The sequence below is a fragment of the Ovis aries genome, chromosome 3 (genome assembly GCF_016772045.2).
Source record: "Ovis aries strain OAR_USU_Benz2616 breed Rambouillet chromosome 3, ARS-UI_Ramb_v3.0, whole genome shotgun sequence".
In the NCBI taxonomy this organism is placed as follows: Eukaryota; Metazoa; Chordata; class Mammalia; order Artiodactyla; family Bovidae; genus Ovis; species Ovis aries.
In genome coordinates, this window is record NC_056056.1 from 184,084,825 (window position 1) to 184,099,827 (window position 15,003).

The 15,003-nt window shown below is 41.5% G+C and overlaps 1 protein-coding gene and 1 pseudogene across 2 annotated transcripts in view; both read left to right on the forward strand.

Annotated features, from left to right (window-relative positions):
* The window catches only part of DENND5B (DENN domain containing 5B), a 224,857-nt gene that overhangs the window by 186,552 nt on the left and 23,302 nt on the right, over positions 1-15,003 (forward strand). For both annotated transcript variants that reach the window (XM_042247295.2, XM_027967785.3), the window contains one exon: positions 3,456-3,537. In XM_042247295.2, the coding sequence (XP_042103229.1) occupies positions 3,456-3,537 (82 nt within the window). The remainder of the gene's footprint in view (positions 1-3,455; positions 3,538-15,003) is intronic.
* Positions 3,670-14,525, forward strand: LOC105611933 (glucose-6-phosphate 1-dehydrogenase-like; annotated as a pseudogene).

Consider the following 15,003-nt stretch of genomic DNA (forward strand, 5'->3'; position numbering starts at 1 on the left):
AGGAGACCCAGGTTTGATTCCTCAGTTGGGAAGATCCCCTGCAGAAGGAAATGGCTACCCACTCTAGTATTCTTGCCTGGAGAATCTCATGGGCAGAGAGGAGCCTGGCGGGCTCCAGTCTATGGAGTCGCAAAGAGTCAGAGGTGACTGAGGGACTAAGTGCACACACACCCCGTCACGCTGTCACTCTGCTTAACTGACTAAAAAGCAGTAGGGAACTTCCCTGGAGGTTCAGTAATTGAGACTCTGCACTTCTACTGCAGGGATGCGGGTTCAGTCCTTGGTCAGGAAATAAGATCCCACATGCCGTAGCATGTGGCCAAAAAAAAAGCACTGAGAAGCATATCATTTCTTTTCAAAATCTCTTTCCCCTCCCTAGGATTTCTAGATGTTTCTAACTCATTATTTAAGCTTCTGCCATCTGGCCCTAAATAATCTTATCTTCCTCAATGAGTATTTGCTCAGCATTTTGAGGGGGCCTCCAGAGGAGCCTGGTAGGCTGCAGTCCATGGGGTCACTAAGAGTCGGACACGACTGAGCAACTTTCCTTTCACTTTTAACTTTTCATGCGTTGGAGAAGGAAATGGCAACCCACTCCAGTATTCTTGCCTGGAGAATCCTAGGGACAGAGGAGCCTAGTGGGCTGATGCCTATGGGGTCGCAAAGAGTCGGACACAACTGAAGCATCTTAGCAGCAGTAGCAGCTGGATATTCTAAGAATAGGATATGACCAAGCCTCAAGAGGCATGTAATTTAATAATAAGAGTAACAGAAGTGTTAAATTGTGATTGGTTTGTGATAGAGGTTCAGTATTAAAAGTCCCACAGGAGAAAGGGAATAACTTACCTAACAGTGTGCCTAGGGGAGAAAGTATATTCAGGAAAGATTTCACACAGAGGCAAAATTAAAGCTAAATTTCTTTTTTTTTTTTCTTTTGAGAGTTTACTTTGTGCCAGGCACCGTTATAAGTGTTTTACATCTGTTTGAATAAGGTAGGTATTGTGACTGTCCCCAATTTGCAGGTGATGAAACAGACCATAGAGGGGTTAAATGACCTACCCAAGGTCAGTGAGCTATTAATTCCTCTGTAGGGTTTGAGAAGACCATCTTCTTAACCATTATGCTCTACTGCTCTCAATCTGAGGTGATAAGCAGGCCATAAACAAGGAGAAAAATACAGAAACACTGTAAAAGCAAAAGCCTTTAACAAATTGCATGAAGACATGAAAAAGTATATTGTGTGTTTAAGGAATATGGAACTGAGGAACATTTTTGCAAAGCAGGAACAGAGATGCAGACATAGAAAATGGACTCGTGGACACAGTGGGGGAAGGGGAAAGTGGTACTGACATATCTACACTACCATGTGTAAAGCAGATAGCTAGTGGGAAGTTGCTGTATAGCACTAGGAGCTCAGCCTGGTGCTCTGTGGTGACCTAGAGGGGTGGGATGGCGGGAATGGGAGGCAGGCTGAAGAGGGAGAGGGTATATGTGTACTTATGGCTGATTCACATCCTTGTACAGCAGAAACCAACACAACATTGTAAAGCAGTTACCTTCTAATTAAAAATATATATATATATTTTTTTAAAAGGAATACTGATCAGTGAAGGGTGGCTTGGAAAGAGGATTCCAAAATAGGATTCCTAGAACATGCTTAGACCTGTGAATGTTCTTTTTGTGGATGCTGCTGCTTTTTTAAATGTCAAGCTCCTCTGTTATTTAGTACCTCACTTGTTCTCTGCCCCCCTGAGGCATGATTCCTTCTATAGTCCTGTCTTCCTCTGGTCAAGTTGCCAGATAATGGTAACTCAGCCCCTTTTTCCTGCCTCATAGTCTTTTTCTTTTTCTCTTCTCAACCCATTTCTTACCACATGTGCGGCCATCTTACATGCTGTCTAATCATCTAGGATGTAGAGGCATTCTCTGAGGCATTTCACTTTCTCTCCAATAAGAGGGATGTTCTTTCATTAATTAACACACTTAAGTGGTAATAATAGTCTCAAACAGGAAGACAAACAGCATATTGCCTGCAAATCTCTGAAATAGTGTCTTTTGTGTCTGTTACCTGTTGGGTATTGAGATCAACCAGTGTTTTCAGTGACCCATCGAAAACTCCCTCCACAGACTGCCAAGACAGATGCCCTATTTATTACCTATTTGATACGGCAGGCCCTCAAAAGAACTGCCTTTAGGTTGGTCGGCTACATTCTTTTTGTCGTGGCAACTCCATCAATGTTCACTTATGTTATACCTGCCAAGTATCAGTTGAGCTTCTTGCATCAAGTGCCAAAATCTTGCAGATCCTTATCCACCAAAATGTTCCCTGTCTTCCTTCAGTGCCAGCTTCATATAAACTTACGTGTTCTGATATTGTACCCTAGCCCCCGAAAGTAGAATGTGTCTAAAAACTGAGAAAATGTAAGTTTAATGTACAGTGAAAACCCTCATCCTTAATTCTCATTTTATGATGTATTTGCGAAGTGTTATGTTGCAATTTAGTTTTCTTTTACAGATAAGGAAATAGAAATAAAGGGCACTGAACTCCACAGAACCTCACTTACAGTGAGATTGAGCACTCCAACAATATTGTTACTGTTTAGTCCCTAAGTCGTATCTGACTCTTTGCAACCCCATGGACTGCAGCCCACCAGGCTCCTCTGTCCATGGGATTCCCCAGGCAAGAATACTGGAGTGGGCTGCCATTTCCTTTTCCAGGGGATCTTCCTGACCCAGGGAAGATTCTGAGTCTCCCACATTGGGACCACTGAGCTACCAGGGAAGCCCAACTACAATATATTAGCCACTAATTGATTGTTTAGCCATTGTTACATAAAAGAATAATCTTTCCTTCTTACATAAATGTTAGCTCTTCAGGCTTCATAAGAGAATGACTCATAGACATTATACTTCTAACTGTCCATTTAGGTTACTCACTTTGTATGATAAACATATTGTTACTTGGATTCTGAACTTGACGTAGAAACTTCTCAGACTAAAGAATCCAAACTCAGGTTTTTCTTTGTAAACATTTTTTCGAAAGGAAAATTCTATGATTGTAGCTAACGAGACCAGAGATGATTCACGTACTTAGGTTAATTTACAGACACTGCTTTCCTGTAGTTATTCAGAACTATTAGAATGATAACTTTAGAAAATGACTGGCCCTCTGGCCAAAATGTACACACATTGTCTTATTTGCTATGTGGGTTCTTATGATTCATTTAAAATTTTCAGATAAAGCCCCATATTAACTAGGAAGAAAATAGCTAGTTTACTGTAATCATAAAGTAGGAATATTTGGGTAAACAAATTTGAGCTTTTCTATTATCTTTAACATTTGTTCATATCAAAATAGCTTCAAAGTACTTATTTGTGGAATGTGAACCATGTAGATTTTGTTTTAAGTCTTTACTGTTGTTTTTCTAATACTTTGCTGTTATTTTTCTACATAGTTGCCCTTGGACCAGAAAGAAGAAAATCTGACTCAGGAGTTATGTTGCCAACCCTCAGGGTCTCTCTTATCCAAGACATGAGGTATTTGTTATATGTGCTAGCATATGGTGATAACTTTTGATATATTCATGGTTTTCATATAAATTGCTCAAATAACTGTGACTATGGTTTTGCCTATGTATTCTGAAGAAAACATTTTTTATAATCTCATTTATTTTAATTTTGTACTGTTATGATTTTCCTGACATTAAATCCAAAGGCAAAATGCAATGGAGAAGAGTTTTTTAAATATCCCTAAATTATTTTACAGTTTCTTTTGTTCTATTTTTTTCTTTTTTAGTATCCTTAAATTCTTATTATCCCCAGATATAAACCAAAAAATCTGCAAATAATAGCAAGTTACTCAGCAGAAAAATATCTGTCACGTAGATTTCCCTTGAAGCAAATGCAAATCTGAAAATTATCACATGCAATTACTAGTTTTAAGAGGTATCAACATACCTAAAATAGATTTATTGAATGAGGAAGACAGAAGTTTTTTCTTTTGAATATTTTGGGTCCTTTTTAGTTAACTTTTAAAATATATGGGTTTAATGTTACAACATTTAATTATTGATGTTTATTTGATTTGTCAAAGGCTTACAACTGAAAAGCATAACTTTTATGAGTAGCATCATAATCCTGTAGTGGCACATCCTGACTTCACACAAGCTGTGTGATCCCAGGCACTTTTTGTAACTTCTCTTTATCTCAGTTTTTCTTTCTCTTGTTGCTGTTCAGTTGCCAAGTTGTGTCCAACTCTTTGTGACCCCATAGATTGCAGCACGCCAGGCTTCCCCCTGTCCCTCACCATCTCCCAGAGTTTGCCCATATTCTTTCTCTCAAATAAAGATAAAAACAGTTGTCTAGCTCATGAGACTTAAACAAGTTAGTCCATTATAAAAGTTTCAAGAAGTTCTTGGCTTATCCTAAGAGTTTAGTAAATGTTGGATTTTGTTTTCTGAATCCATTTTCATATTTATATCTTAAGTGCTCTTATTGCTTGATAGATGAAATGTAGTTGTCCTCATGTGGCTTATGATTCCTTTTGAGGTCAGCAAGAGATGAATAGTTCTAACTATGAGGGGAATGCACTCCCCCTCTCTTAATGGAAACATAAAACCACATGTGTTATGCCTTGATTTCACAGTAGCCATCAGTTTAAGGTGATGATTGTTGAGAGCTTTGCAGCAGTGACCTCAAGGACCAAACTTCTAAAACCTAATTAGGAGATGATCACATTACATAAGGGTACCCTACTCCTTCCAGTTTCCTGCATATTTACTTTTATCTCCTTTATGTTGTTGGTTTTGTTTGGGGAGGGGTGTCCAGCCTTGATAAACTCCCTTCATTTGATAAAAGGCGGTCTAGCGTGCTGATTGAGAGCTCAGACTGTGGAACCAGCCCACAAGGGTTGTTGTTTTAACTCTGCCACATACTAGGCTCTGTGGCCAAAGGCAATTGCTCATATTCCCAGTTTCCTCACCTATTAAATAATAGTGTTTCTCTTAAAAATTTTGGTATAAATATTCAATGAGTTAATAAATGTAAAGCACTCAAAATTGTCCTGGAAATAAATGTATGTTTGTGCACTCATGCATACATATACATCTATATTTATTTCTGTTTCTATATTTATTTGTATGTGTGTGTGTATTTTTATGACCATAAATTCATAATGATATCCCTGATTCCAATTCTGTACCACAGGGATCATTCTAGCTTTCTCCCTTATTTGTAATTTTTTTCTCAAACTATGAGAAACCTGGGTCTCATTATCCGCAATATATTCACTTATTTGAGTAACCTGTAAGGTAGTTTTGAAATTGCTGCCTCACACCCCTGTAAGAAACAGAGGTACTAACTAAGCACAGTGTTTGCACAGCTCAGTTTTGTCATTAACCTTTCAGTATCCAGTCAAAATACTGTTTTCCAAAACTTAGGTTTCTTCTTTTTTTCTCCACTCCCTTCAGTGTGGTCTTATTATTCATTTGTAACAGTGTTAGGTTTATTTGTTACCTTGTATTCCATTTGGGGTTTCCTTCACATCCTAGTGATTTTTGTTTGGGGTTTTGCTTAAATGTATATACAGTGAACTTCATTCTTGGTGTGTAGTCGTATATGTTTTCATAAAAACACAATTGTGATGCAGAACAGTTCCATCACCCCCTTGTGCTACTGCTTTTGCATCAGCCCCTCTCCTAGCTTCCTACTCTGGGCAATCACTGATACATTTCCAGGCTCTTTCCACTGAGAGAGCCTAGAAGTAGTAATACCCCAGCAATAGTGAGCACAGCTAGTGCCCACAGATTGGATTCTGGATACCATTTTCCAATGAAAGGAACCATGGCTATCTAGAGAAGTGATTGATTCCAGGAACTGAGGAAGGGAAAATATAGAATGAACCAAGTGCATCTTTGGTAAGGCCAAAAAGTAAGGAAGTGCTCAGAAAGTATGCTGTTAAGTCACTTCAGTCGGGTCCGACTCTGTGCGACCCCATAGACGGAAGCCCACCAGGCTCCCCCATTCCTGGGATTCTCTAGGCAAGAACACTGGAGCGGGTTGCCATTTCCTTCTCCAATGCGTGAAAGTGAAGTCACTCAGTCGCGTCCGACTCTTTAGCGGCCCCATGGACTGCAGCCTACCAGGCTCCTCCGTCCATGGGATTTTCCAGGCAAGAGTACTGGAGTGGATTGCCATTGCCTTCTCCATCAGAAAGTATGGGATCACATAATAAAGACATAGAGGAGCCAGCCTGAAAGAGCTCCAAATGGCCAAAGCTGAAACAATTTGAGCAAAAAAAGTAATTTACAGTAGTAATAAAATGAATATCCAAGAGCCTTTTCCTATATAAATAGTTAAGTGAATACAGTGGAACAGCTTTTTTACAGAAGCACTCCAATTAATGTAGAAGAATGAATTAGAAAAATCAGTGCTTGAAGCATCTAAGCTGAAACAAGAATATTTGCATAGTCTCAAAAGTATTTTCCCCAAGAATTTATTAATTACAGAGGAAAAAGTATTAAGTTTACAGTGGATTTCCCAGGCAAGAATACTGGAGTGGTTTGCCATTTTCTTCTCCAGGGGATCTTCCAGACCCAAGAATCAAACCCTAGTCTCCTGCATTAGCAGGCAGATTCTTCACCACTGAGCCACCAGGGAAGCCCCTTATTCATAATATATTTACTTACATCTCAGTGGATGTGCTTATTTCTGTTTCTAAGTTCTTAGGCAAGATCTTCATTGTAATCCCTAGTTGCAATCTAGATAGTTCATGTGGACCTTTTTCCTTAAAGAGAAATACCTAAGTAATATGCTAAACTTTGACAGATAAACAAAACAAAAAAAAATTGTGTTCTAAAGATTAGATTACATAGATATCAGAGTTCACATGTTGTTGGCCTCATGCCCTGCCAGTACCTCCTGTCTCCCAAATTTCTGTCTTGAGGCAAAGACATGGGCAGTTTAGAGACTTTTGAGTCTCTGTGGTTGTCAAGAGTCTTGGTACCAGATTGCTCAGCAGCTGGCATGAGTCCAGGACAGATGTGTCTACAGGCTATCCCCTTTATCTTAGTATCTCTGACAATTCCCCAGGACTTTCATAGATCCTAGGTATCACTGTACTGTCAATAATAGAATGATTTCTTTTCTTCCAAAGAGAAAGGCTTGGGACAATAAATAATTATACAGATTATCTACATATAAAAGAGGAGTATTACTATGCCATTATCATTATTACTAATTTCTTTCCAGAGTAGCTATGCATATATCATCTAGACATTCAAACCAACTTTTATTGTTAATGACAAAATGTAATTAATAATGAGGGGTATAGTAGAATATTACATGATTGAGGAGATTGTTAGTACTGTTATCTAAGTATAGATACTCTGAATATGTCAACAAATGAGCAGGATGTCTTAAGTATATCTTAGAAGTATTTGATTTTCCTATAAAGATGGGAATAAATTACTTGACAGTAAACTGGATGGTCACTTTTATCTTATTATAAATAATGTTTGCATATGTGCTTGTGAGCATCAGCTGTATTCTCCACTAAGGTTAAAATAAGCATGATTAATTTTGTTACCCTAGGAAAGAATATTTGAGGAAGTTTTATGACTACAGAGTGTGGGCTTAAACTAAAATTGGCTAATTCCTTAATTTCTCTAATAAATATTACTGGCTTTCACTGGTGATAACAGTGAAATAAAGACCAGTTTTGGATTCGGGAAATGTGGATTCAAACTTAGTTGCTTCTACTCTCAAGAATCATTCAGTTTTAGGCAACAGAAGCCTGTTCAAACTAGCTTCAGGAAAAAGGAGGATTTATGGGAGGATTTGGTGGCTCAGAGGTTAAAGCGTATGCCTCCAATGCGGGAGACCCAGGTTCGATCCCTGGGTCGGGAAGATCCCCTGGAGAAGGAAATGGCAACCCACTCCAGTATTCTTGCCTGGAGAATCCCATGGACGGAGAAGCCTGGTAGGCTACAGTCCACGGGGTCGCAAAGAGTCGGACACGACTGAGCAACTTCATTTCACTTTATGGGAGATATGCAAGGGATTTCCCAGAATCCAAGCCCAAGAATTGTTGCTGGATTGGAAACAGCTTTGTCCATCTCACTGGAAGTAAATTGTCCCTGCTTTTACCTCCACTTGTGTGTGCTTCTCCTCTCCTCTGCCCCTTTCCCTCCTTTTCTGCTTTACTGTGAGCATGCTCTCCCAAGCCCTGGCCTTGACACCTGTCTTATTTGAAGCATTCAGCAAAGACTGACTTGGTTTTTCCAGTTTGTGTGAGAAAATCTGATTGACTCAGCTTAGATCAGGTAGATGCTGCTTATCCATTCAGTTCTAGCTGACGGATAAGGAGCACCAGTCATGGTGGTACCTGGAGTTGTTTCTTCTGGGTCTGAAAAGGGAGAACTTCTCCAAGAATGTGAGTACCATGAAGAAATGCTTGGTAGAAAATGAGTGGCATCTATAGAATAATATGTATTACCTCTGAGATCTTGGGTGGGTCGCTTAGTCTCGACGAATCTCAGTTTCCTCATCTTTGAAGTGAAATAATGATGGTCTCCCTCTCACTAGATATTGTGACAATCAGGTAAGACAGAATACATGAAAATTAGAAAGCTTTGTACCAGGGCTGGAAACGCATAAAGTAAATAAGGTATTTAAACCACACACTATGTATACTTTACTGTGAATTAACAGGATCTATTTTAGAAGTAATAACTTCTAGAATATTATGATGAATGTCATTGTAGTTACCTATAATAAAAATTATTCCAATTAAAAACAGATTCGAATGGTATAACTATACAGAAAAATTTTAAAAGATTTAAAGTTTAATAACAGCATAAATTGTTTTAAAGCATAAAATTAGACACAGACTTTTACAAAGCAACAGTTTTCTGAGCTTCTAATATACATTAGGCCTTATAGGGAACAAACAGGGATGCAAGGCTAGTAAGTATTGGGCTCGTCATTCTCGGGAAGCTTTTGTCAAAATGAGAAATATGTATACCAGGAGAAAATGATAAAATAGCAGACAGTGCATGATAAATGCAAATTAGACTATAGAACTTCATAAATTAGATCATTGAAGGCTGTCAAGGTCAAGGAAAGCTTTCTAGAAGAAGCTGGGATTTCAAACATGAATAGAATCAAATAAGGAAGCTCAAAAAAAGTAAGTACTTCAGGTAATAAAACACAGAGTCTATGAGTTAACTGCTTGGAGTAGAATTTTTTAATAGGAAAATATGTTGAGGCCAAGGCTTCATGGGCCTTGAATGCAGGCTTGAGCAATTCAGGTGATATCCTGTGAGCTTTTGAAGATTCTGCAACAAAGCAATTAATTACATTAGGAAGCAGTCTTTTAGGCAAAGAAATTTCCCTAGTGCCAGTAAACAAAGGGTTTGAGAAGAGTCTGGTGGCCTCATCTCTTGATGCCCGTGCCTCCTGCCAAAAAAAAATAGTGCAAACATTTTTATGAGGGGAATGCTAATAGCTACGTAAAGAAAATACGTTTTACTTTATGTATTCCAGTCCTGCCCATTTTCCTTAACCATACATTGTTTTTCAAATTATTATATCCCATTTTGACATTCTTGAGCTATTATGTCTGCAGTTTAAGACCATCATAAAACTAATTTCAGTAGATTTTACTATGTTAGAGCAGTAAGAATACTTAGGGAAAGATTATACAACATAAGTACTTACCAAACTTCATGTAGATTCATTTTGGGTGGATACACTTTGACAGCGTGGTATTCCTGGATCCTGTGAACTCTTATCCGGCACTGAGCTCATAGAGGGACCTTATAAGTACTGTGGAACTTTAAGTAGTACATACCTGAGCATTTCCCAGTGTTGCTTTTAGTCAGCTGTTTCATCTGGGCAATGTCAGGGTTGAGGAACAACCAATGCTGTTTCCTAGGCTCATATTGGCTGTGCCCACGTGGGTTGTCCAGTGCCCACCCCTGCTGCCACCACCATAATCAGGGTGTAAATGGAGCTTGCCTGACCCCAGTTTTCCTCATTTGTGACCACGTGTAATGGTCTTAGCCCTTTAAAGATAAATTAAGTCTGTCATAATTTCTGAAAAAAATTCTTAGAGATGAGGTGAAGTTGGTTAACACGAAAATGTCAACAGAATTTTCTTTTATCTCCTCATTCTGATGTGTTTTTCAGCCACTTCTATAAGCCTCTCGTGTGATGTGATAATGCTTTATTTTACATTTTGTTTATCAAAAGTGTTTGATCAGACGCCAGGGAGTCTGCCCCATACAGGAAGCTGCAGCTGCGAGCCTCCCTTGCCCTGCCCCTGCTGGGGGAATAGCCACCATGAGACTGCCTAATAGGGCTGGTTTGACCTGAGCAGGTGACCTTAGCAAGGGGTAGGGGGTACACTGAAGAAGGCTGGCCCACAACTGGGATTGAGGGGCATGACCACACTGCAGAAATGGAACCCTCTGCCCAGGACACATGAGAAAACCAAACCTCAGGAGGAAGTGGCGGGGGGAGGGACACGTGCAAACACATGAGGACTCACAAGGCATCCCCGACATGGAAGGGCAATACTGGGGACCACAGGTGACCCATAGCCAGGCACCCAGCACAGAGAGCATCATGGCAGAGCAGGTGGCTCTGAGCCGGACTCAGGCGTGTGGGATACTGCGGGAAGAGCTGTACCAAAGTGATTCTTTCCATCAATCAGGGACAATATATCTTAATATGTACATATCCTCTTCAAGAGGAAGATCTATCCCACCATCTGGTGGCTGTTCCAGGATGGCTTCTGCCAAAAGATACCTTCATTGTGGGCTACACCCACTCCCACTTCACAGTGGCCAACATCTGCAAGCAGAGTGAGCCCACTCCAGAGAAGGAGCCCAAGCTGGAGGAGTTCTTTGCCCAAACTCCTACATGGCCAGCCAGTATGATGACTTGGCTTCCTAGGAGCACCTCAACAGTGGCATGAACGCTCTCTACCAGGGTCCACAGGCCAATGCCTCTTCTACCTGGCCTTGCCCCCCAGCGGCTACAGGACCGTCACCAAGAAGATCCATGACACCTGTGTGAGCCAGACAGAACCGTATCATCATGGAGAAGATCTTTGGGAGGGACCTGCATATTTCCAACCAGCTGTCCGACTACACAGCCTCCCTGTTTTGTGAAAACCAGATCTACTGCATCGACCACTACCTGGGCAAGGAGGTGGTCCAGAACCTCATGGTGCTGAGGTTTTGTCAACAGGATCTTCAGGCCCCAACTGGAACCATGACAACATGACAACATTGCCTACACAGAGCCTTCAAGGAGCCATTTGGCACTGAGGGCCGGTGGAGCTTCTTCTGGTGGCCATGGAGAAGCCCGCCTACACCAACTCAGATGACATCCATGATGATAAGGTCAAGGTGTTGAAATGTATATCAAAGGTGCAGGTGAGCAATGTGGTCCTGAGCCAGTATATGGAGAACTCCACTGAAGAAGGTGAGGCCACCAGAGGGTACCCAGAGGACCCCAGTGTGCCCCGTGGATCCACCACTGACACCTTTGCGGCTTTTATGTTCTCTGTGGGAAATGAGAGGTGGGACGGGCTGCCCTTCATACTGTGCTGCGGCAGAGCCCTGAATTAGCATAAAACCAAGGTGTGTCTGCAGTTCCTAAACATGGCTGGTGATGTCTTCTAGCAGCAATGCAAACGCAATGAACTGGTAATCCGTGTGCAGCCCAAGGATGCCATGTATGCCAAGGTGATGACCAAGAAGCCTGGCATGTTCTTCAGCCCTGAGGAGTCAGAGCTGGACCTTGCCGGGGTCCAGCCCCGGTGGATCCAGGGTGATTCGAAGGTGGGGGGACGGAGTCGGCGTCTTTGGAAAAATACATATTTAATCACAGATATAGAGAGATTAGAAATGGATAGTGTTGTAGGAAGATTAGTGGAGAAAAGGAGGCTGAATAATTTGGATTACGTGGAATAGCATCCATGCTCCAGATGGGAATTCAGCCAGAAAAACGGGAGCAAGAAGCGACATGGGGGAATCAGTCTTTCCGGAAACTGATCCGATTTCTTTATTTTGGGGTTTGCTTATATACCTTTTGTTACACATAGGGTTGAATACAGAGTCACGTGGGGATCAGCAGTCCTGACCTTTATCAAAATCAGGTGCTTCACATAAATGTATAAAAAAAAAGGTCATAGGGATATTACATCTTCTGGCCATGAGTGAGACCTGCTTACATTTTATGATCCTTTCTTTCTGATAACCAAAAAAACCTATTTCTTCCAAGGGTGTTTTTTCTTAAACCAGGCACCACCCTCCAAATAAAGTTGCATTCCTATAGGGTGAGGGTGTAGTGAGTTACAATCAAGAGAGGAATTTATTTAACCCAAGGTTAACATGATTAGTCTTAAAGGTTAACACATATTTCTCCTATATGCTTAAAGGTTAATACTTATTTCTCCTATATGTTAGTTATATTCATTATAAGAGTAGGGAACATGGAGATTTAGCAGCAAACATCAGCCCAACAAATGAAAATCCTTTCACCAATGCTCCCCTTAAGATCTATTTAGTCTTAAGATATGATAAAGTTACATTTTTACATAGCAAGGACGCAGTGATTTATAACAAAGTACAGTGATCTATTACAAAAGAGAAAATCCATTAACTCAAAAAGTCTAGTATTGCTAACATCAAAAACTGCTATATTTCCTTTGCTATATTCCAAATACATTGATTAATATATTCCCAGGTGCCTAAGGATATAGAGGCCTGGCGGCAGTCATTGACTCAACAAGAAGAAAAAGTCCTCTGCTAATTAAGACTCTCAAAATACTCCAAAACTCTGTGCTGTTTATGGTTGAGAGGTAGTAAACAATCATGTGACAGGAGTATGGATAATCCTGTCACACAAGCTAGTCTGTCAGCAGAGAGGTTTGACCTGAGACATCCTTGTCCCACCCAGAGCAGGGAATTAGTAGCAATTATTGACACAACAAATGAAAAACCCTTCACCAATATAATTCCTAACCAACCCACTATACTAATAATTTCTAACTCCCCAAAAGAATTCGCCTTTAATAAGTCTAAAACATCTCGTGCCTCTCAGATTGGGAGGCTGTAAACAATCACCTGTGGCCGGACAAACCTATACAGGCGGGCTAGATAACCTTCAGAGGAGTCCGTAAGCTGAAACACTCTTGTCACACCCAGGAATTTTTATTGCCTTGGAGCTGCGCGTTTACTCCTTCTCTGAGAGAAACGGTTATGGGGGAGAGCCCCCCGTAAAGTCAGAGGTATAGGTGAGAGCATAAAACAGACTCTGGCTTTGGGGTTAGATGCTCGGGAACAGGGGGTTTCCTGAGGCTTGATCACGCCTTTGCATATGCCAAGCCTCCTTCCTCATGACCTTTGCCATGGGCAGAATTCCTCACGCTGGCCCCCGGCAGGACCTGACTTACAGTAACAGATACAAGAACATGAAGCTCCCTGATGCATATGAGCACACCTCATCCTGGACATCTTCAGTGGAAGCCAGATGCACTTTGTACGCAGTGGCGAGCTCCAGCAGGCTGGGCGCATCTTTACCCCACTGCTGCACCAGATCGATTGCGAGAATCCCCAGCCCATCCCCTACATCTATGGTAGCCCAGGCCCCGCAGAGGTTGATGAGCTGATGAAGAGAGTAGGCTTCCAGTACAAAGGGACCGACAAGTGGGTGAACGCCACACGCTCTGAGCCCTGAGCACCTGGTCCCCACCCCAACCCACCTTGGCCTGTCTGTGTCCTTCCCACTGTCTGACCCCATTTCAGGAGGACCTTGGGACCATAACCATCAGCATCACAATACCGGCTCCAGGCTCTGGCCACGCTGTGCCATGGCTGCCTTGGACCCAGTTACATTCTTCAGCCACGAGCGCTGGAGAATCACACTGTGACCATCCCCAGCAACCAGTGAGCCAGCTTCTGTCCTCAAAACTGAGCCCCAGTGGAAGAAAGAAGAGTGGCTCTTCATCTGTCCTGGCTCTTTCCAGATGACTGGAGTTAGAGGACCATAGGGAGGGGCAGTGGTAGGCCTCAGTGGGCCATGGCTGTCAGCAGGCTCCTCAGAACTCAGGAGGAAGGCCCAGTGCTTCTGCACCAGCCTCAGTGCCATTTGATATTCCTGGTCACCCCTGAAAGGAACTTCCAGGCTGCCCAGCACCCGCCCCCCATGTCTTGGCTTCCTCAAATGTCCTCCTTGAATGTCCTCCCCACTGGAAACCAAGCAGCAGATAGGATGCCCCACCTCAGTCCTCTGTCATTAAACCAGCAAATAGGAATAAAAAAAAGAGTGTTTGATCATATGTCAGTGCCCTGGATTGAGAGGCTAAATCTTTACATCCAAGGATTGAGAGAGAAGGAGGGAAGGAGAGAAGTAAGAATGTGTGTATTATAACATGGGTGGACCTAGAGCACATTACGCTAAGTGAAGAGAAATCCTGCATGATGTCACTTATATGTGGAATCTAAAAAAGAAAATGAATGAATAAACATAATCAGTCATAGATACAGAAAACAGGTGGCTGCTAAGAGGAAAGGGGTCTGGGGAGAGGAAAGAAATAAATGAGGAAGATTGAGGTACTAACTTTCAGTTAACAAAATAGTCACAGGTATGAAATGTAGTGTGGGGAATATAAACAATAACTATGTAATACTGTTGTATGGTGACAGATGACAGCTAGACTTATAGTGATCTTTTTGAAATGTATAGAAATCAAATCAGTGTTGTGTAGCAGAAACTAACATAGTGTTGTGGGTCAGTTATACTGCAAAAACAAACAAGTTCATAGAAAAAGAGATCAGGTTTGTGATCACCAGAGGCCAACGTGGGGTGGAGGGAGATTGTCTGAAGGCAGTCAAAAAGTGTAAACTCTGAGTTTTAAGTACTTAGTAGGGATGTAATGTGTTGGAGAAGACTCTTGAGAGTCCCTTGGACTGCAAGGAGATCCAGCCAGTC